This window comes from Nannospalax galili, unplaced genomic scaffold, assembly GCF_000622305.1.
Source record: "Nannospalax galili isolate Female #2095 unplaced genomic scaffold, S.galili_v1.0 scaffold302, whole genome shotgun sequence".
In the NCBI taxonomy this organism is placed as follows: Eukaryota; Metazoa; Chordata; class Mammalia; order Rodentia; family Spalacidae; genus Nannospalax; species Nannospalax galili.
In genome coordinates this window covers 955,841-976,974 of record NW_008350120.1, presented here as the reverse complement: position 1 = coordinate 976,974, position 21,134 = coordinate 955,841, and the positions used below count along the sequence as shown (strand labels likewise).

The 21,134-nt window shown below is 48.5% G+C and overlaps 1 protein-coding gene across 2 annotated transcripts in view; it reads left to right on the top strand.

Moving 5' to 3' along the window:
• The first annotated feature begins 595 nt into the window (after positions 1-595).
• Positions 596-21,134, top strand: part of Wdr86 (WD repeat domain 86) — a 35,070-nt gene continuing 14,531 nt past the window's right edge. Inside the window, exons 1-4 of one of the 2 annotated variants that reach the window (XM_017801710.2) lie at positions 596-1,094; positions 9,768-9,909; positions 13,642-14,062; positions 20,362-20,497. In XM_017801710.2, the coding sequence (XP_017657199.1) occupies positions 932-1,094; positions 9,768-9,909; positions 13,642-14,062; positions 20,362-20,497 (862 nt within the window). In that variant the 5' untranslated portion in view covers positions 596-931. The remainder of the gene's footprint in view (positions 1,095-9,767; positions 9,910-13,641; positions 14,063-20,361; positions 20,498-21,134) is intronic. The other variant, XM_008847241.3, reaches the window with a different exon arrangement.

Sequence of the window (21,134 nt, the reverse complement as noted above, 5' to 3'; positions counted from 1 at the left end):
AGGACCTGGAGGATTCGAGGGGGGTCACCCTCCCCGCCCCCCAGCAGAGTCGGCATCGGGAACTGCTCTAATAGGAACCAGCTGACCAAGCTCCGGGAGGGCTGAGGGCCGGGTGTGGGATTCCTCCAGACCTCAGTGGGACCTCGGAGGCGCGCGCCCAGCCGAGGGCGTGGGGGTGGAGTGGCGAAGTGTGGGGGAGGGGCTAACCTGCCCCCCCAAGCCCCACTGACACCCCTATCCCAGACTGCGCCTCACCCCCAGCGGCCGGGCCCCTCCCCTGGCGGGACTTCAGTAGATTAGGGGTGCGCGCGTGATCGCCCAGGCTGGGAGGACTTGTGGCTTACCCGGTAGCGCAAATCACCAGGGGGTCCTTCCCCTAGTCTCCAGACTCTTCCGTCCACCTCGTTCTCCCTCGTACTGGTTCGGGGCTCTGGGGACAGGGACAGCGGGAGTGGCAGGGAGCTGAACCCAGAGGCGCAGCCTGAGCAGCTGGAAGGGTGCACGTGGGGACTGGGGTGGCACTCGGGAGGTCTGGCCCTGAGGACTACCCGGGAGAGTTGGGGTGGGGGTTGGCTTGCCGCCCGAGAAGTGGGAGGGGACAGGTTGGGGGGGTGGTCTCTGAGGAGGAGCCAGGCTGGACTGTATTGTTTTGCGCTCTGCTTCCCGGGTTTCTCCGCCCGCCTCCCACCCGGTGGACGCGTCTGGAGGCCGGGCCGACCCCACGCGCCCAGAGACGCCGCTTCCGAGGAGCTCACACTCGGGGTTCTCCACGGGGGACGCAGGGCCCCGCTCCCATCGCGCCGTGAGCAGAAGTGGGGCGCCCGGGTACCCCACGATGGTCGCCGACCTTCCAGGCCCCGCCAGGACCCCGGGTGGACGTCGGGGCTCCGCCCTCTAGCCGCGCACAGCGCCTCTTCGCCCGGTCCCGGTGATGGGGGGCAGCGGCTCGGCGCTGAGGGTCTGCGCAGACCACCGCGGGGGTATCAACTGGCTGAGCCTGAGCCCGGACGGCCGGCGCCTGCTGACCGGCAGCGAGGACGGCACGGCCCGCCTCTGGAGCACCGCGGACGGCCGGTGCTGCGCGCTGCTGCAAGGTAGACCGCGTGCTCGCGACCCTTCCCGCCTCCTCGCCGGGCGCCCACACGCCCCGCGTGGTGGACCTTGCTCTTCCGCCCGCAGCCCTCTTTCTGCAGGAATCCAGCTCTAGCCCCTGCCCACCCGGGTGCTCACCCAGCGGTGAGCTCACGGCGGTGAGGGTCCCACCGTGCCAGGGTGAGGGTGCCGGGGTCGGGTGGCCGAGGGGCGCTCACCTCTGATGCAAGATGTTTTCAGCCAGCCCCACGAAATCCTTGACAACAGATTTTAGCAAGCAGAAAGAGGTCGCATCCGCACCTAAGGAACACTTCCCTTGTCTCTCCTTGACCTGATGACCTTTGGACGACATTTCCTCTTTGGGGGCCATTGTGGCAACAAGAGGGGCTTGTTGGGGGCCTAGAAGGCTGTGTGCCGACTTTACACAGCTACCCTTGACTTTGCGCTCCCTTCCTCACCAGTCGCCCTACCTAGAGCCGTCCCCCAACTGTGGCAGAAAGAAAGGGGAAGACTCATCCAAATTTCTGGAGAGTGGGGTCGAATCTACTTGGCATATTTGAAATGAAACAGCACTATCATATACAGTGATCTAGATGTAGTTTACACATCCATGCCTATTGGTTTATATTCAAGTTTGGATTCTGGGCAGTGCCCAGGGGTCATCCACCCCAGACTGTGTGGGGTTTCCCCTCCAGCCCAGCTCTTGGCTGGTGCAGTAGCATATGCAAACTGCGGAGGAATTCAAGGCTTTCTGCACTAGGTAGCGCCTGACCACCTTTATCTCTGGCTTTTTCTTGATGATAAGCAGATCCTGGGTGGCCTGGTCCAAGCCCTTCCAGCTGAGGTAGGAAGTTAGCCTCAAAACTGGCTCATACCTACACTCTTGGTTTCGAGTGAAAACAGTTTAAGGCAGCTGTTTCAAAGCCTCAATGTTGGCTTGACAGGTATGTGGGAGCTGGTGTGAAAATGGGGAATTAGCCACTAAATGAGCCACACTCCTCCCCACACAGTGCGGTCCCACTCTTGACCATGGCCCACACAGGAGAACTATCTGTTAGAAAACTTAGAAGGGGCCAGAAAAGCTCCAGGCTTTCAAGGGAAGTTCTGCCCCAGTGGGCACTGGCTCAGGCCAGGTCAGCTCTGGAGTCTTTCCAAGCTTCCAGGGACCACCCTTGTGCCTAGCACCCGGCATCCTTCGCACCCACTTTGGTGGCCCTCATAGCTATCTGTCCTCTTATGACTAAGCTTTCCAGTGAGGGATGCCCACCCTCCCCTGGTGGAGAGACACTCCATGCAGTGGGAAAGGTCTGCCATCAGCCTGTTCTTACTCAAGCGTTGATTCTGCTTTTATAAAGGCTGGCATTTCACCAGACGTGGTGAAGGCCTTTAATCCCAGCACTCAGGAGGCAGAGGTAGGCAGGTCTCTGAGTTCAAGGCCACCCTGGTCTATGTAGTGAGTTCCAGATCAGCTGGGGCTACATAGGGAGACCCTGTCTCAAAAATACCAAAGAAATAATAATAATAATAATAACAACAACAATAACAAAAGGCTGGCATTTCAAAGCAGTTCAAGGACAGAAGGGACAGAGTCTTTCTATTCTGAGATCCTGCTTTTAGACTTAACTTTTGTGAATCTGTGTGAATGTGTGGTATTCCTTTTGTATGTGCCCCCCCCCCAAAAAAACCCAAAGCCTTGCCAGCCCTGGCCTCTTGAAGGATGCATTTGTTTCAGTGAAATATTAGAAATTTTCTATTTTGGTGTGTATTGTTTGTGTGTGTACATACACATGGGTGTAAATGTATGTGCTTGTGTGTGAAGGCCAGAGACTCCTCAGGGGCTTTTTTTTTTTGAGAGAGAGACAGGGTCTCATTATGTAACCCTGGCTGACCTGGGATTCTTTTTGTAGACCAGGCTGGCCTTGAACTCATAGAGATTCATCTGCCTCTGCTTCCTGAGTGGTGGGATTTCTTCCTCTTCCTCCTCCTCCTCCTCCCAGACATATTTGTGTTTCTACCATGACAGAATTTATTGAATCACAATAAATTCACAAGTTGTATTTTTTAATTTGCCAAATAATCCCAATTTATCTTCCTTCCTCCTCCTTCCTCCTCCTTCCTCCTTCCTCCTCCCCCTCCTCCTCCTCTCCCCCTCTTTTTCAGTCAAAAGTCTCTCATTAGCCTAGAACTTGTAGGTCAGTGTAGGCTAGGCTAACTCAACTGATTCACCTGTTTCCACCTCCCTAGCTCTAGGATTACAAGTATTTATCACCACACCTGGCTTTTTACATGGTGCTGGAGATCAAACAGATCCTCTTGCTTGCGTGGCAAGCACTAAACCACTTCCATAGTCCCTCCCCCCTCCCCCCCTTTTTTTAAAGCTATTTTGAGACAGGCTGTCCAGCCTGGAATTTTCTGTGTAGACCAACTTGTAATTGTCCTGCGTCTGCCTCCAGAGTGTTGAGATTACAACAGCTTCCGCCTTCCACCTTGCCTAGCTTTTTGGTGTTTTTGAGACAAAATCTCAAAAATAGTCCAGGCTGGTCTTGAACTGGAATCTGTCCTTCTGCCTCATCCTCCTAGTGTTGAGATTATAGACATGTGCTACCACACCTAACTTAGTAAAGATACCATCTATTTAAAATGTATGTCTCATCGGAAAGGATTGACCAGTTATGAACCAAAATTGAGAAAGACACATTTACTGACACAGAATGTTTTGTGTTTTCTAGAAGCTGCTGTGAGGTAAGAGTAACCCCAGCGTCCCCCAAAGCAAAGGTGAACTCGGGTACTTGCCCAAGGTTGCAAGGCTGGTCCCTATTTGGGGAGCTGCTGCAGGGGTGGCTGTGCCCAGGTCATGGGGCTAGCCTTGATCTGTACTTGATGCCCTGAAATCCAGGCACCCTTCCACTCCTGTTGAGAACTGGCCCTGTGTGCGGCTTTAGACTTGTAAAGCCTTTTGTTTGGGCAGAGTGGTTGGAACTGGTAACTGTCATGTGTTCCAGTTTTTTTTTTGTTTTGTTTTGTTTTTTTCAGTTCTCAGTAGCAGAGACTGTTGGGACCCAAGACCTTTCTGAGTATCTTGCCGAGCTTAGAGAAGTTTGGTCCAAGGGTTGGGATGGAGACCAAAGAAAGGAGTCATCGCTCTGGGAATTTCCAGGGAGGTCATTGCCCTTGGAGCCCCCAGAGGAGTCACTGGTGAACACATTCTTTTTTGAAAACAGTATTTATTATTTTAATTTTATGTATATGAGTGTATTGCCTGCATGTAAGTGCACCCGTGTCATGCAGTACCTGTGGAGGCCAGAAGAGAACCTCGAATTCCCCTGAAACTGGAGTTACAGACGGTTGTTAGCTGTCACGTGGGTGCTGGGAATCAAACCCGGGTCCTCTGCAAGGGTAGCCCGTCCTCTTAACTGATGAGCCATCTCTTCAGCCCTGAATACATTCTTTATAAGTCGGATGACTTTCAAATGTAGTGAGTGAACTCAAGTGGAAAAGAAGGCTTAATTGCCAATTATTTGGGAACGAGAACGCTGTGGCTACTCCACACACTCTTCTCAGCTTCCTAGGGTGCCTGTGAGCCAGGGTGTTTCTGGAAGGGGGCACTTGCTTTCAGCAGGGCAGAAGCAAAGTCTCAGCTGTGGAACCTAGAGAGTATCAGGGAGAAAAGAGGCATGTGGACAGGCTGGATGTTGACACAAGTACCCATTGTTACTGTTGTTCTGTGAGCGTACAGCTCATAATTTAAAAAAAAATTATTTATTTTTATTTTACATGTATGCATGTATTGCCTGCATGTAGGTAAGTGCACCCGTGTCCTGCAATGCCCACGGAGGTCAGAAGAGGCTGTCAGATCCCCTGGGACTGGAGTTACGGACAGTTGTTAGCTGCCATGTGGGTGCTGGGATTTGAACCCGGGTCTGCTGCAAGAACAACCAGTGTTCTTAACCGCTGAGCCATCTCTCCAGCCCCATAATTTTTTATTTTATTTTATGTGTATAAGTGTTTTGCCTGCATGTATGTAAGGGCATCATGTGCATATAGTGCCTGTCAGAGGCCAGAGGGTGCCGGATCTCCTGGAACTGGAGTTATGGATGGTTGTTAGTGGTCATGTGGGTGCTGGGACTCAAACCTGGGTTTTCTAGAACAGCAAGTGTTCTTAACTGCTGAGCCATTGCCTTGGCCACAGTTCATATACTTTTAAAGGGCACAGAGGAGCGCAGGAGGGCTGGCACACATAAACAAAACAATATTGGCTCAAGAAGGAGTTCCATGGAAATGCAGTCTGTTACGCACAGAAGCCCAGACAGTAGGTAATTCATTCTTTAGTGCTTTGGATACAACTGTCAATTAGGTGGTGAGCTCCCTGTGGGTGCCCAGTGAGAAGACAGAGGGAAGAGGTGGTAAAGTGGTAGGTGGGGTTGTTGGCAGGGCCATGGCTGGGCTGGGCTGGAAGGAAGGAGTAGACTGTGTTCCACGTGGCTGAGAGTGGCAGCTTGGGCAGGTGGGCCTGAGTCCCACATAGAAATCCTGATCAGTTCTGAGTGGTGGCCTGCGGATGGATCATGAGTCCTGGTGGCTTTGTGGTCCATTGTGGCCACTTTGGCATTTCTAGGCTCAGATGCCCCCTGCTGAGGGGCTGCGCCAGTCAGGGTCCCGGCTCCCTCCACAGAGGGTAATTTATGAGCATTTAGGAAAGTGATACCGCAAAGTGGGCAGAGTATAAGGTAAACTCCTTCCAGGGGATGTAGTTACCACATCTCAGAGACAGCTGTGGGAGGGTTCCTGGGGCAAGGTGACCTTGACTGGAGAGCCACAGCCAGCCTGTGCCAGAGCCCAGGGAAACATTCTGGCCTAAAGTCTACCACTGTGTGAACCCATCTGGAAGTGTGAGGACCAGGGCCCATCCCGGCACTGGGAAGTGGGGGGCAGGGAGGGACAAGGTCAGGCCACCAAACAGGCTCCTCTCTCTCCACCAGTTATAATACTCCCTTATGCTCCATGGGCAGGGTAAGCATGTGGCCAAGTATTAATACATAGTGCCACTCCTGTCAGCAAGTGGCTGTTAGGGTGGCCAGCTGCTTTGTTGTCTGACTCTGGGACACCGAGAGGGAAAGGAAGCCTGGTTTCCTAAATCCAAGGCTTGTTGCAGTTAGGGTTCTCTGAAGCACTAGGTCCTGGGCCACTTTTCCTGGGCACAGAGGGAGCAGCTTGGTCACAGACCTCAACAAGTCCTCAGTGCCCAGGGAGGAGCAACTGCCTCAGTAGGATCCTGCAGCTGCAGCCTGTTCTGCATGTAACGACTGCATCTTATCTGCATTCTTTTTTTTTTCAAATTTTATTTATTATATTTTTTATTTTATGTGTATAAATGTATTGCCTGCATGTATGTGAGTGCACCCATGTCGTGCAATGCCGTGGAGGTCAGAAGAGGGCGTCGGATTCCCCTGGAACTGGAGTTAAGGACAGTTCGTAGCCGCCCTGTGGGTGCTGGGAATCGAACCTGGGTCCTCTGCAAGAGCAGTCAGTGCTCTTAACCGCTGAGCCATCTCTCCAGCCCTTATCAGCATTCTTAATCCCTTCAAAATATTTACTTCAACTTGGTGTTTTTGCTTATGCCTCACAATTCCAACTGCTGGAAGCTGAGGTTCTGTGGTCCCAGGAGGTGTGATAGGCCCGATGGCTGCAGATGAGGTCCCTCCCACCCTCTGCAGCAGTGACCCCACAGGCTGGTCTGCCTTGTGGTAGCACTGGTCGCACGGTGGGGCAGGGAGACAAGGGAACGTGCTCTGCAATGTCCATCCGCTCTGTTGGCAGGCTCTGACCTGTGCGTGCCCAAAGCGGGTGTGTTTTCAGATGTGGGGGTGAGCTGTTGCAGACTGGGGAAGGACCCTTCCAGAGCCCTGCATGCTTGGGAACCTCAGCTGGCTGAATGCTGGCTACAGAGAGCCCTGGGTCAGCCTGGCTACAGTCAGAGTTGAGGGTGTTTTACATGGAAACTTTGGGCTGGACTGCAGCTCTTGCTGTGCTCTGGTTACTGCTACTCTCCTTCCAGACTTGGCTGATGTGCACTTATGTTTTGTATTGATTTGCAGTCTGTGTGTTCAGACCCTCTTTTCCATCGATATCATAAAGCTGTCTATACCTCAGGTCTCCCCCAGCCAGGTTTGGTAGCTGCAGTTCCACAGAGTCATGGTGTCATTGTTCACTGGCCACACGTGGCTCTTGAGTGCTTTTTCTTGATTTAATATATGACTCACCGCAGCACTTGACCTTCCTGCTGTGTAGATGGGATGTGAACAGCTGGGCGCTGCTGGAGCAGCCAGTGGGCCTCAGCCAGCTTTGGCTCAGGGTTGTGGAAGGTGACGCCCATACAGGGTTCTTTGGGGACTGTGGGAAGTAATGCCCATACAGTGTCATTGGGGACCATGGACTTAGGCACCCACCTAGCACCTGGTGGACCTGGCACACCCTGCTGACCTCCCCAGGGTACCCTAATCCTTTGTAGACTATGAATTGGCTCCTCAGATTCTATGCTTAGCCCCTACATAGGCAGTGGAGAAGGTGGGACAGATCTGGACTCAGGGAAAAGTTTGTTGACAACCTTAAAAAGTATTCTATAAACTCTTTGGGGTTGGCAGAAATACGGACTGTGTTTTGCCAAACACATTTGCCCTAGGCTTTTTCGTGGACTTGTATATTCAGGGAAACATGATCTGTCACTTCTTCAAGAATTTTTCTTAATTCCCGCATTATTTTCAGAGCAGTGCTCTCCAGGAAGGGTGGAAAACTTTTTTAAAATTCTGTTTCTTATCTGGGAAAATTCTGTTTCTTAGCCTAGCATGGTGACGCATGCCTTTAATCCCAGTACTCAAGAGGCAGAGACGGGTGGATCTCTGTGAGTTCAAGGCCAGCCTGTCTACGTAGTTAGTTCTAGGAGTTCTAGACCCTCTGGGGCTACTGGAAGACCCTATCTCAAAAAAGACCAAAAAAAAAAAATTGTTTCTTAGAACACAGGAAGTCAAGTTCTTCCAAGAGCAGCTAAGCTTATAGGACCTTAAAGAAATTCATCAGCTTGACACTACCCAGGAGATTCTAAAGTCCCTGTTTGCCTGACTCCAGCTAGTACTTGGAGATTCTCAAATGAGATTAAAGACCTGGGTGTGGTGGCACATGCTCACAATCCCAGCTCTTGGAGATGCTAGCAGAAGGATCAGGAGTTCAAGGCCATCTTGGGCACATAGTAAACTTAAAGCTAGATGGGGCTACATGGACCTTGTGTCCAAAAAACCTGGGAGTGGCTGTGCACAAGCCTGTAATGCCAGCCCTGTAGGGGGTAGAGACAGGAGGATTGCTGGGGCTTGCTGGTTGCCAGCCTGGCCCGGGTTCAGTGAAAGACCTTTTATCAGAGGAATAAGGCAGGACACCTGGTATTTTCCTACATATGTGCACACGCACATACACACACACAGTCACACACGTGCACACTCACACACACATACACTCACACACATACGCACACTCACACACACACATACGCACACGCACACACATACACACACACATACACACTCATACACACACACACAAACACACACAATTCAAAATCACAAAAGGATGGGGCTGGAGAGATGGCTCAGCGGCTAAGAACACTGGTTGTTATTGCAGAAGACCCGGGTTCGAATCCCAGCACCCACATGGCAGCTAACGACTGTCTGAAACTCCAGTTCTGGGGGATCCAACAGCCTCGTTTGTCCTCCAAGGGCATTGCACGACATGGGTGCACTTACCTACACACAGGCAATACACGCATACACATAAAATAAAAATAATAAAACATTTTTTAAAAAATCACAAAAAGTAGACCAGGTATGGTATTGCATGCCTTTAATCCCAGCACTTGGAAGGCAGAGGCAGGTGGATCTCTGTGAGATCGAAGCCAGCCTGGTCTACATAGCAAGCTCCAGGCCAGCTGGGGCTACAGGGAGAAGCTGACTCAAAAAAAAAAAAAAAAAAATCACAAAAGGACTACTAGTTCAACTGGGCATTGGTGATACACTCCTGGGATCCCAGCACTCTTAGAGGCTGACAAAGAAGGATTATGAGTTCAAGGCCAGCCTAGACTACATATCAAGACTCTTTATCTTAAAAATTTTTGTTTTAGCTGGGTGTGGTGGCATACGCCTTTAATCCCATCACTCGGGAAGCAGAGGCAGGTGGATCTTTGTGAGTTCGAAGCCAGCCTGGTCTACATAGTGAGTTCCAGGACAGCTGGGGCTACAGGGAGACCCTGTCTCAAAAAGACCAAAAAAAAAAATTTTTTTTTGTTTTATGTGTATGAATGTTTTGCCTGCATGTATGTATGTGTAGAACTGGAGTTACAGATGATTGTGAGTTGCCACAGTGTGGGTGCTAGAAACTGAACCTGGGTCCTCTTCAAGAACAGCCAGTGCTCTTAACAACTAAGCTATCTCTCCAGCCCCAGCTCCTCCATTAAAAAAAAAAAAAAAGAGAGACCTAGGCTCTTTCAGACTCACCTCAGACACTCCTATCCCCTGTTGTCTGCTGTCTTTCCTTTTTCTGCTTGAAAACATTTTTTTCCAGAAAGAAAGCAAGAGCTGGGCAGCTCCCCTCAGCTCCCCTCAGCTCACAGCTCACATCTCCTCTCGTTATAGGACATGAGAGCTATGTGACCTTTTGCCAGCTGGAGGATGAAGCTGCCTTCACGTGCAGTGCTGACTGCACCATCCGGAGGTGGGATGTGCAAACTGGGCAGTGTCTGCAGGTGTACCGAGGACACACGTCCATTGTAAACAGGTCAGCCGAGCCTTGTGGTATGGGTCAAGAGGATAGAGATAGAGGACTGACCTTGAGCAGTGTAGCTAACCGCTATGGTGGTAGGGCGTTTGTACAGAAGAGGCGCAGGAAGGAGACATCACCGACACATTGAATTGGTCTCCGCTGCCCTGGGGAGCCACATCCTGACTGCCCCCTGGGTTGCAGGGACTGTGTCCGAGCTTCAGCACATACTGATGGGAGCAAATTCCAGAGGAAATTATTTAATTGACACCTGATGGTAGAGCAGGGGTTTGGAGGAGGAGGAAAACTGGCTTGTTGTGAAAAATCAGTTGGGGATATTTTTAAACCTTTTCGTGTGGCTGCTGAAGGTCTCCCAGCCCTTTTTCAGGGTCTGAAGTTTTCCTTATTGAATTTAGGGTTGGACCTGAGCAGTGGAAATTCTTTTGCTGATCAGATCAACTCGACACTATTTTTATAATGCATGATGTTTGACCAGACTCCAGGAGAATGCCTAGCGCAGGACTCCTGAAGTCACTTGCTACTTGAGAGATTCCCAAGGGCTGAGGTGGGTGGACACAGGAGAGGTTGTGCTTCTGTAAGACTTCCCATGCTGTGTGGACCTCAAGCGTACTGGGAAATCAGCAGGCAGATGGGCCATTCCAGCTAACCGCAGCACCAGATGCCTCATTGGATGGTCAGCCAACAGGGCAGGGCAGGGAACATTCCTGAGAGAGACAAGCCAACTTGGCCAAGGGGGCAGATTAGTCTAGAGGTGCCTGCAAGAGGTGGCAGAGAAAGATCTAGAAGGAGAACTCAGCTGTCACACTGTTACCACTTTGCCCACTGAGAAGTCTGTTTTTAGCCAGGCATGGTAGCTTGCTCCCGTGGTCCCAACACTTGGGAGGCTGAGGTGGGATGCCTATGAGTTCAGGGCTGGCTTGGGCTACAGTGTGAGCTCCAGATAAGATTCTCAGAACTTCCCCTCCCCTCTACAAAATTTGTCATTGAAGGAAACTGAGGCATCAGTCAGAGGCCACCATAGATGAGGAGAGGCCAGGTCTTCAGGTGACCAGCTTGTCTTCAGGCTGCTGCCCGCTACTGGCTTCTCTCAAGGAGAACCAGACCATACAGGCTGGAAATTATGTTCTGCCAGGGTTAGTGTCCCATGCATGCACAGTGTACAGGTACACATGTGTATATATACCTGAACACAACATAAAAGTACAACATATAAGTGCACACAACAGGCACATGTATGAACAAAAACATGTATAAAAGCATTCATGTAAGCATACATATATACAGACACATAAACACAGATGCCAGATACCACTGAGCTGCATTTAAGACATTCAGAAAGGGGCTGGAGAGATGGCTCAGTGGTTAGGAGCACTGACTGCTGACTGCTCTTGCAGAGGACCCAGGTTTGATTCCCAGCACCCACATGGCAGCTATAAACCGTCCATAACTCCAGTTCCAGGGGAATCCGAAGCCCTCTTCTTCACATCCCCGCCATGGCTCAGTGGTTAAGAGCACTCACTGCTCTTGCAGAGGACCTGCATTCGATTCCCAGCACCCACATGGCAGCTAACAACTGTCTGTAATGTAACTCCAGTTCCAGGGTAACCCAATGCCCTCTTCTGACTCCACAGGCATTGCACAAGCATGTACTTACACATATGCAGGCAATACACTCATACACATAAAAATAAAAATAATAAATAAAATATTTTTTAAAAAAGACATTCAGAAATATACACAGGCACTGGAGAGATTGCTCAGTGGTTAAGAACACTGGCTGTTCTTGCAGAAGATCTGCGTTTGAATCCCAGCACCCACATGGTGGCTAACAACCGTCTGTAACTCCAGTTCCAGGGGATCCAACACCCTCTTCTGTACTCCATGGGGTCTGCATACATGCAGGCATAATACTCAGACACATAAAAAAAAGTACACATAACATACACCCATATACACATACACAAAACATACAGAAACACACACATACGTGGACTATTTTTCATTAGTGGCTGCTTTAAACCCACAGCACTGAGGAGATACTTGCATGATTAATTGTGTTTCCAAATGGGTGAGAGCCTGAAGTGAGGACTAGAACTCACTACTGTGTTTTGAGAACCAATTCATGCATGTGAGAGTCAGGGACACCCCTCCTTTGATGGTCTGCTGTCCTTGCTGTTGGCCCTAGCGTTGCATCTGGACAGGACTCAGTTATCCCCGTATTAGTTTGTTTTCTTATTGCTACCACAAAAGCAACTTAAGGAAGAAGGGTTTCTTTGGGCTCACAGAGAAACAGCCCGTCCTGGTGGTAAAATCATGGTGGCCGGAGTGTGAGGCAGCTGGTCATATTGTAGCCATAGTCAGGAAGCAGAGAGATGCGTGCAGGTGCTCGGCTCACTTTTTCCTTTTTATTCAGTCAGGACCCTAGCCCGTGGAGTGGTGTCACACATATTTAGGGTAGGTCTTCCCATCTCAGTTAACTCAATCTAGACACTCTCACAGATGTGCCAGAAGTTTCTTTTCATGATGATCCTAAATAATCATCCAAACTGACGGTCAAGATTAACCATCCCCTCAGTACCTCAGGAGTACCCCATGCTGCACCCTCCCACCCCCAAACACCGTAGGTCCTTGTACGGCTGAGATCTTGACCCTTGGCAGGTCCTGGTCCCACACTAGCAGAGAAACCCCCACCCCCACGTCACAGCTGCAGCTGTGGCCTCAGGCTTTTGCAGTCTCTTCCCTAGGACTCAGGACTTCCTAACAAGGGTGTGTAAACAGACCTTTGAAAGTTGTGTGCAAAGTTCTGTTCTAAAGACAAACTGTGTTTCCTGGAGAGGTCATAGCATTTAGCAACATGAAAGCAAGTTGTGATTAAGTACTGCCCAGTAAGCCACCCATCCTGTGGCCGGCCAGCCCACTACATGAATGCACCCTCCTGGTGCACCGTACCCAGAGTTCCCTGTAGCCACCCTTCCCCAGTTGTATGTCTGGAGGCTGCCCTGGAACTGCAGTGACATGCGTGTGGAGCTTATGGGAGAGGTGACCATCGATGCCCAATCACTGTGCAGCTTGTCTCTGTGCCTCCCTCAGTCACCCCTGAGTTGTCTAGAGCTAGAGTGACAGGAGTGGCTTCTGGGATTGCTTTTAGTCCTCCAAGGTACCTACTCTGAGATGGCCTTGCCAAGCCAGTCTTATGTATCCAGCTGTTCCCGGGGTAGCCAGATGGTTCCATAAGCCCCAAACTTTCTCAGTTATTTTTATTTGTTTTGCTTTGCTTTGTTTTTTGAGGTAGGGTTTAACTCTGTAGCTTAGGCTTGCCTGAAACTCACTATGCTGTCTTTGAGCTCATGACAATCCTCCTGCCTCAGCTTTCAGAGTGGCTTTTAAACTGAAAGCCATTGTCTGCTCCCTCCTGTCTCCCTTCATCTTCCCCCTTTCATGACTGTGGAGCATCTGCTGTGGATGAGTGTTGTGAGGATCCATGTGACTAAGCCATGGCTCTTTCTGGGAGTAGAGACTAGGCCAGAAGGTATCTCACAGGGGGAGGAAACTCAGGATTGGAGGAATGGCTGAGGGGGAGTCAGGGCAGTTCCTTGGAGGTGGGATGCTTTGAGCTGGACTTTGGAATGTGAGGGTAGAGGAGGGCAGCTATTTCAGCTGCAGTGCCAAGGCTAGCCCACAGGGGCTAGATGAATTCCTTCAGTCATGACCATTACCTCTTACCCACAGGATCCTAGTTGCCAATGACCAGCTCTTCAGCAGCTCTTATGACCGGACAGCTCGTGTCTGGACTGTGGACCAGGAACAAGCATCCCAGGAGTTCCGGGGCCACCGCAACTGTGTGCTGACCCTAGCCTACTCTGCCCCTGAGGACCTGCCCAGTGATCCCTGCCTGGAGGCAGCTGTGGGTGGTGGCCTTCTAGTGACCAGCAGCACAGATGGCACGGCCAAGGTGTGGCAGGTGGCCAGTGGCTGCTGCCACCAGACACTGCGGGGCCACACAGGTGCAGTGCTGTGCCTGGTGCTGGATGCTTCCAGCCACACAGCCTTCACAGGTAGCACGGATGCCACCGTCCGAGCCTGGGACATCTTGAGTGGGGAGCAGCTTCGGGTTTTCCGGGAGCACCAGGGCTCTGTCATCTGTCTGGAGGTGAGGACTTTCCAAATACTTTCCTGTATGTCCCCTGATAAAAGATGCTGAGGGACAGAGGAGGAAACTAACAGCCTCAAGCTCATTCATAGCATCAGTTCACCCACAGCATCAGTCCATCCATTCATGCATCAATCAATCCATCACACCAGTCCATCCATAACATTAGTCCATCAGTATTGTCAGTCAATCCATAACATCATTCTATCCATAGAATCAGCTGAACCACACATCAATCCATCCATTCATAGCATCAGCTCATCCATTCATAACATCAGTCCATTGATAGCATCAGTCCATCCATTCATAGCTTCAGTCAATCCAGAGCATCAATCCATCATTCATAGCATGAGTTTATCTGTAACATTGAACAATCTACAACATCGATCTATCCAAAGCATCAGTCTATCATTCATAGCGGGACTCAATCTGTAGCATCAATCCATCTATAGCACCAATCCATCCATAGCACTGAACAATCCATAACATCAGTTCATCCATACCATCAATCCATCCATAGCATCAGTCCATCCATTCATGGCATCAATCCATCTATAGCACCAGTCCATCCATAGCATTGAACAATCCATAACATCAGTTCATCCATACCATCAATCCATCCATAGCATTAGTCCATCATTCATAACATCAATCCATAGCATCAGTCCATGCATAGCATCAATCCATCGATACATATCCATAGCATGAAATAGCAGTCATAGCATCAATGAATCCATAGCATCAGATCATTGATAACATAAATAATTCCATAGCATCAGTTCATCAAACATAGCATCAATCAATCTATAGCACCAGTCCATTCATAAAATCAATCCATCCACAGCATCAGTTCATCCATTCAGAGCATTAATCAATCCATGCATAACATTAGTCCATCAGTAGCGTCAAGCCATCCTTATAATCAGTCCATCCATAGAATTAGTTCATCCAAATGACAGTCCATCCATTCATAGCAGCAATCCATTCATAGCTTTAGTTCATCCATTCATAATATCAGTTCATTGATAGCATCAGTCCATACTGCCATAGCATCAGTCCGTCCACAACAATCCATCCATTCATAATATCAATCCATCCATAGCATCAGACCATTTATAACATCAGTCTATTCATAACATCAGTCCATTCATTCATAGCATCAATCCATCTATAGCTTAAGGTCATCCATCTGGAGCATCAATTCATCCATTGATAGCATCAATCCATTCATAGCATCAGTTTATCCATTCATAGCATCAATCCATCTATACCATCAGTCTGTCCATTCATAGCATCAATCAATCCATATCATCTGTCCATCCATAGCAGCAGTCTATCGATTCATAGCATTTGTCTGTCCATAGCATGAGTAATAGCATTCATAGCATCGATTAATCCATAGCATCAGATCATCAATAACATCAATCCTTCCGTAGCATCAATCTATCAAACATAGATTCAATGCATCCATAGCATCAGTCCATTCATTAAATCAATCCATCCATAGCATCAGTTCATCCATTCAGAACAGCAGTCGAGCCGTAGCATCAATCCATCCATAACAATCCATCAGTAGTGTCAGTCTTCCCACTGAATCAGTTCATCCAAACATCTGTCCATCCATTCATACCATCAGTTCATTCATAGCATCAGTCCATCCATTCATAACATCAATCCATCCAGCCATAGCATTAGTCTATCCAGACATAGCATCAGTCCATCCATTCATAGCATCAGTCTGTCCATAACATTAATACATCCATTCATAGCATCAATTAATCCAGAACATCAGTACATCCATAGCATCAATCTTTCTGTAGCATCAATCTATCGGTAACATCAGTCCATCGATAGCATCGAACAATCTACAACATCGATCCATCTATTGCATTAGTCCATCATTCATACCAGGAATCAATCAATAGCATCAGTCCATCCATAGCATCAATCCATCCATAGCATCAGTCCATCCATTCATAGCATCAGTCAATCCACAGCATCAGTCCACCCATAATATCAGTCCATCTATAGCATCAGTCTATTCATTCATAGCATCAGTTCACCCGTAGCATCAGTTCATCATTCATAACATGAATCAATACATAGCATTAGTCTATCAATTCATAGCATTTGTCCATGCATAGCACAAGTAATCGCATTTGTAGCATCAGTGAATTCATAGCATCAGATCATCAATAACATCAATCATTCCATAGATCAATCCAGCAAACATAGCATCAATCCATCCATAACATCAGTCCATCCATAAGAATCAATCCATCCGTAGCATCGTTGATCCATTCAGAGCATCAATCCATTCATATCATCAGTCCATCAGTAGATTCATTGATCACCCATAGCAGTTCACCCACCCATAGCATCAGTCCATCCATTCATAGCATCAGGCCATCCATAACATTAGTCCATCCATTCATAGCATCACTCCATCCATAGCATTGGACCATCCATAACATCAATCTATCCAGAGTATCTGTCCATCATTGAAAGCATCGATCAATCCAAAGCACCACCAGTCCATCAATAGCATAAGTGCATCATTTATAGCATCAACAAGCCATAGCATCAAACCATCCATAACATCAATCCATCCATAGCATCAATCTGTCTATAGTTTCAGGTCATCCACCTGGAGCATCAGTTCATCCATTCATAGCATCATCCCATTCATAGGATCCAGTCCATCCTTCATAGCATCAATCAATCCATAGCATCAGTCCATCCATAGCATGAGTAATAGCAGTCATAGTGTCACTGAATCCATGGCATCAGATTGTTGATAACATCAATCATTCCATAACATCAATCCATCAAACATAGCATCAATCAATCCATAGCATCAGTCCATCTATAAAATTATTCCATCCATAGCATCAGATCATCCATGCAGAGTATCTATCAATCCATAGCATCAATCCATCCATAACATTAGTCCATCAGTAGCATCAGTCCATCCATAGAATCATTTCATCCAAATATGAGTCCATCCATTCAAAGCATCAATCCGTTCATAGCATCAGTTCATCCATTCATAGCATCAGTCCATCCATAGCATCAGACTTCATCCATAGCATCAGGCCATCCATGTGTATCATCAATGAATCCATTTATAGCATCAGTTCATCTGTGCCGTCAGTCCATCTATTCATAGCATCAGTTCATCCATAGCACCATTCCATCCATTCATAGCTTCAGTCTATCCATATACAGCATCAGTCCATCCATAGCATCCGTTCATCCATGCATCAGTCCATCCATTCATAGCATCAGTCCATCTATAACATCAGTCCATTCATAACATCAGTTCATCGATATATCAGTCAGTCCACCCATAGCATCGTTCCATCCTTTCACAACATCAATCCATCCATAGCATCAGTCTATCTAAAGCATCAATCCATCCATTCGTAGCATCAATCCATCCATTCATAGCATCAAGCCATACATAGCATCAGTCCATCTATTCATAGCACCAATCAATCCATAGCATCAATCCACCCATAACATCATTCCATTCATAGCATTAGTCCATCCATTTATAGCATCAATCCACTTATAGCTTCAGTCCAACCATTCATAGCCTCAGCCCGCCCATCATAGCCTCAATCCATTCATTGCATCAGTTCATCCATTTACAGCATCAGTCCATCCATAGCATCAGTTTATCCATTCATAGCATCAATCTGTCCATAGCATCAGACCATTCATCCATAGCATCAGGCCATCCATGCCTATCATCAGTGAATCCATTTATATCATCAGTTCACCCATAGCATCAGTCAGTCCATCCATAGCATCTGTCCATCCATCCATAGCATCAGTCCATCCATTCATAGCATTAATCCGTCCATAGCTTCAGACCATTCATCCATAGCATCAGGCCATCCATGCTTATCATCAATGAATCTATTTATAGCATCAGTCCATCCGTTCATAGCATCAGCTCATCCGTGCCATCAGTCCATCCATTCATAGCATCAATCCATCCGTAGCATCAGTTCATCGATAGCATCAGTCAATCCTTTCACAACATCAATCCATCCATAGCATCAGTCTATCTAAAGCATCAATCCATCCATTCATAGCATCAAGCCATACATAGATAGCATCAGTCCATCTATTCATAGCACCAATCAATCCATAGCATCAATCCACCCATAACATCATTCCATTCATAGCATTAGTCCATCCATTTATAGCATCAATCCACTTATAGCTTCAGTCCAACCATTCATAGCCTCAGCCCGCCCATCATAGCCTCAATCCATTCATTGCATCAGTTCATCCATTTACAGCATCAGTCCATCCATAGCATCAGTTTATCCATTCATAGCATCAATCTGTCCATAGCATCAGACCATTCATCCATAGCATCAGGCCATCCATGCCTATCATCAGTGAATCCATTTATATCATCAGTTCACCCATAGCATCAGTCAGTCCATCCATAGCATCTGTCCATCCATCCATAGCATCAGTCCATCCATTCATAGCATTAATCCGTCCATAGCTTCAGACCATTCATCCATAGCATCAGGCCATCCATGCTTATCATCAATGAATCTATTTATAGCATCAGTCCATCCGTTCATAGCATCAGCTCATCCGTGCCATCAGTCCATCCATTCATAGCATCAATCCATCCGTAGCATCAGTTCATCGATAGCATCAGTCAATCCTTTCACAACATCAATCCATCCATAGCATCAGTCCATCCACAGCATCAGTCAATCCATCCATAGCTTCATTAGGTTTATAGCATTATTCTATCCATCCATAGCATCAATCTATTCACATGTTGAGTGGGCATAGTCCTCATGGTCTACACAGCTTCTGTTAGAGGCCCATACCAGCACTCTTGCACTGGAACCCAAGTGTTCATCCTGTACTTTTGAAGAGACACATTCAGACCTCAGAAGGGCAGACTTTGCCAGGAAAATGAATACATTTGGATGAGGTAGAATACATTATGAACATGTGTCCAGATAGAGGGGTTGAGGGAGGGCAGGTGGTGCGTGATCAGGCGGAAAAGGGAACTCCAGCAAGACCTGTTTGAGTTGAGTGCATTTGTGTATGCCTATAATCCTAGTGCTCTGGATGTAAGGTAGGAATTTGAGGCTGGCCTGGGCTACATAGTAAGATCCTGTCTTAAAAAACAAATAGGGCCGGGTGTGGTGGCGCACGCCTGTAGTCCCAGCACTTGGGAGGCAGAGGCAGGCGGATCTCTGTGAGTTCAAGGCCAGCCTGGTCTACATAGTGAGTTCCAGGACAGCTGGGGCTGCAGGGAGACCCTGTCTCAAAAAGACCAAAAAAAAAAAAAAAAAGCAAATGGGGCTGAGAGATAGCTCAGGCTGTAAAGTACATGCTACATAGCATAAGAACCTGAGTTCCACCTCCAGCACCCATATAGAAAAGCTGGATGTGATGGCATGCACCTGCAGTCCCGGGGTGGTTCTCTGGGGCTCACTGGCCAGAGAACTTAACCTAATCAGTGGGCTCAGGTCTCAGTAACAGACTGTCTCAAAAAACAGGTGGATGGCACCTGAGTAAGGATGTCAGGCACACACAATGTCTACCCATAGGAACATGTGCTCACATACATATACACATACTAAACAAGTGAAAAGTGAAAACACAAAAACCCCTAAGGCCTGTTTGTATGCATCTCCTAGGCCTGGACTCCTGTCTCTGCTGGTAAGAAGCTTGTTTTTTCCCTAAGGACAGGGGCTTTTTCAGCTTTTGGGAGAGTGGAGAGGGTCTGCATGTACTTCCTGTGCTGCCATTTTAGGGTTGCACATTCACGTTCTTGAGCACCCATCACCTGGAGCATGGCCCAGTGTCCCCCACTCTTCAGGAGCACTGGAGTGCAGTGCTGTGTGTAAGGATGGTTGATAAGCAGAGGACCTGTGTTTGGGAGCTGAGCTTGTCAATTTGTGACAAGGCTTCCAAGTGATGACCCAAGTTCAAAAGGAATGAAGTCTCCTAGTGTGTAGGGTCCCCGACTCTCCTAGAGGCTCTGCTACCTCTCAGTAGTACCTTCTGCTTCAGACCAAGGCTTTACCAGTGAGCCTGTGGAGGGGCAGTCAGTGAGGGGAGGCTCTGTCTAAGTCTGTGGGCCCTGTCAAGTTCTGCAGGGCTCTGCCTGGGATCTACAGGGCTGTCTGGAGTTGGGGTTTTGTCCCTGTACATAGCATTTCCCCCTTTGTAGAAAGATTTGAGGGCTATCCAGCCATCAAAGCCAGCATTGCAGTGGTGGGCTGACCCTCCCTCTTCTCCTGCAGCTGGTGGACCGGCTGTTGTATTCGGGCAGTGCTGACAGGACAGTCAAGTGTTGGCTGGCAGACACTGGGGAGCGGGTGCGCACGTTCCCGGCACACAGGCACAGCGTGAGCACCCTCAAGTACCACGCAGGCACCTGTAAGTGACTTGCCCCAGCACTTCCCCACTCCATCCTAGCCTGGCCATCTTACCTCCCCACTCCCAATTGGTCCCTTCTGCCTCTCTTATGCCCTCATTGACTAAGCCGAGCTGTTTCAGTTTCCATGGCACCCTAAGATGGTACTGGTCACTCCATGCACCTGTCTGGGAGCTTTGATGCAAAGAAGGTCCAAGTAGGGGATTGCAGGCTCCTCCCCAGTGTTACAGAACGTGGGAGATTGAATGCTCAGGGTTCTAGAGTCAAAAGCCCATCACTGGGCCACATTCTAATTCTCCAGGTGAGACAATGGTGTCCCCCAGAGGGCCCACAGGTTTGGCCTCACTTGGTAAGATCTAGGTAACAAAGGATGTAATAATGTGGTTGATTTTTTTTTGCTCAGGTCAAACACTTTCAGAGGCTGGCAGTTTAGGCTGGAATTGATGGCCCATAGTCATGGGAACACAGCTCCTTCTGTGTGCTTCTTCCTCCCTAGCACATGTCTTCTGTCTTTAGCGGAGGAGCATGGTTTAAGACAGCTGCTCGAGCACCAGCCATCATGTGTCGTGTTTTAGGCAGGCAGGCAGAAGAGCAAAGGGACGCATTTTCAAGCTGAGTAGACCCCTTTGGAAACTGCAT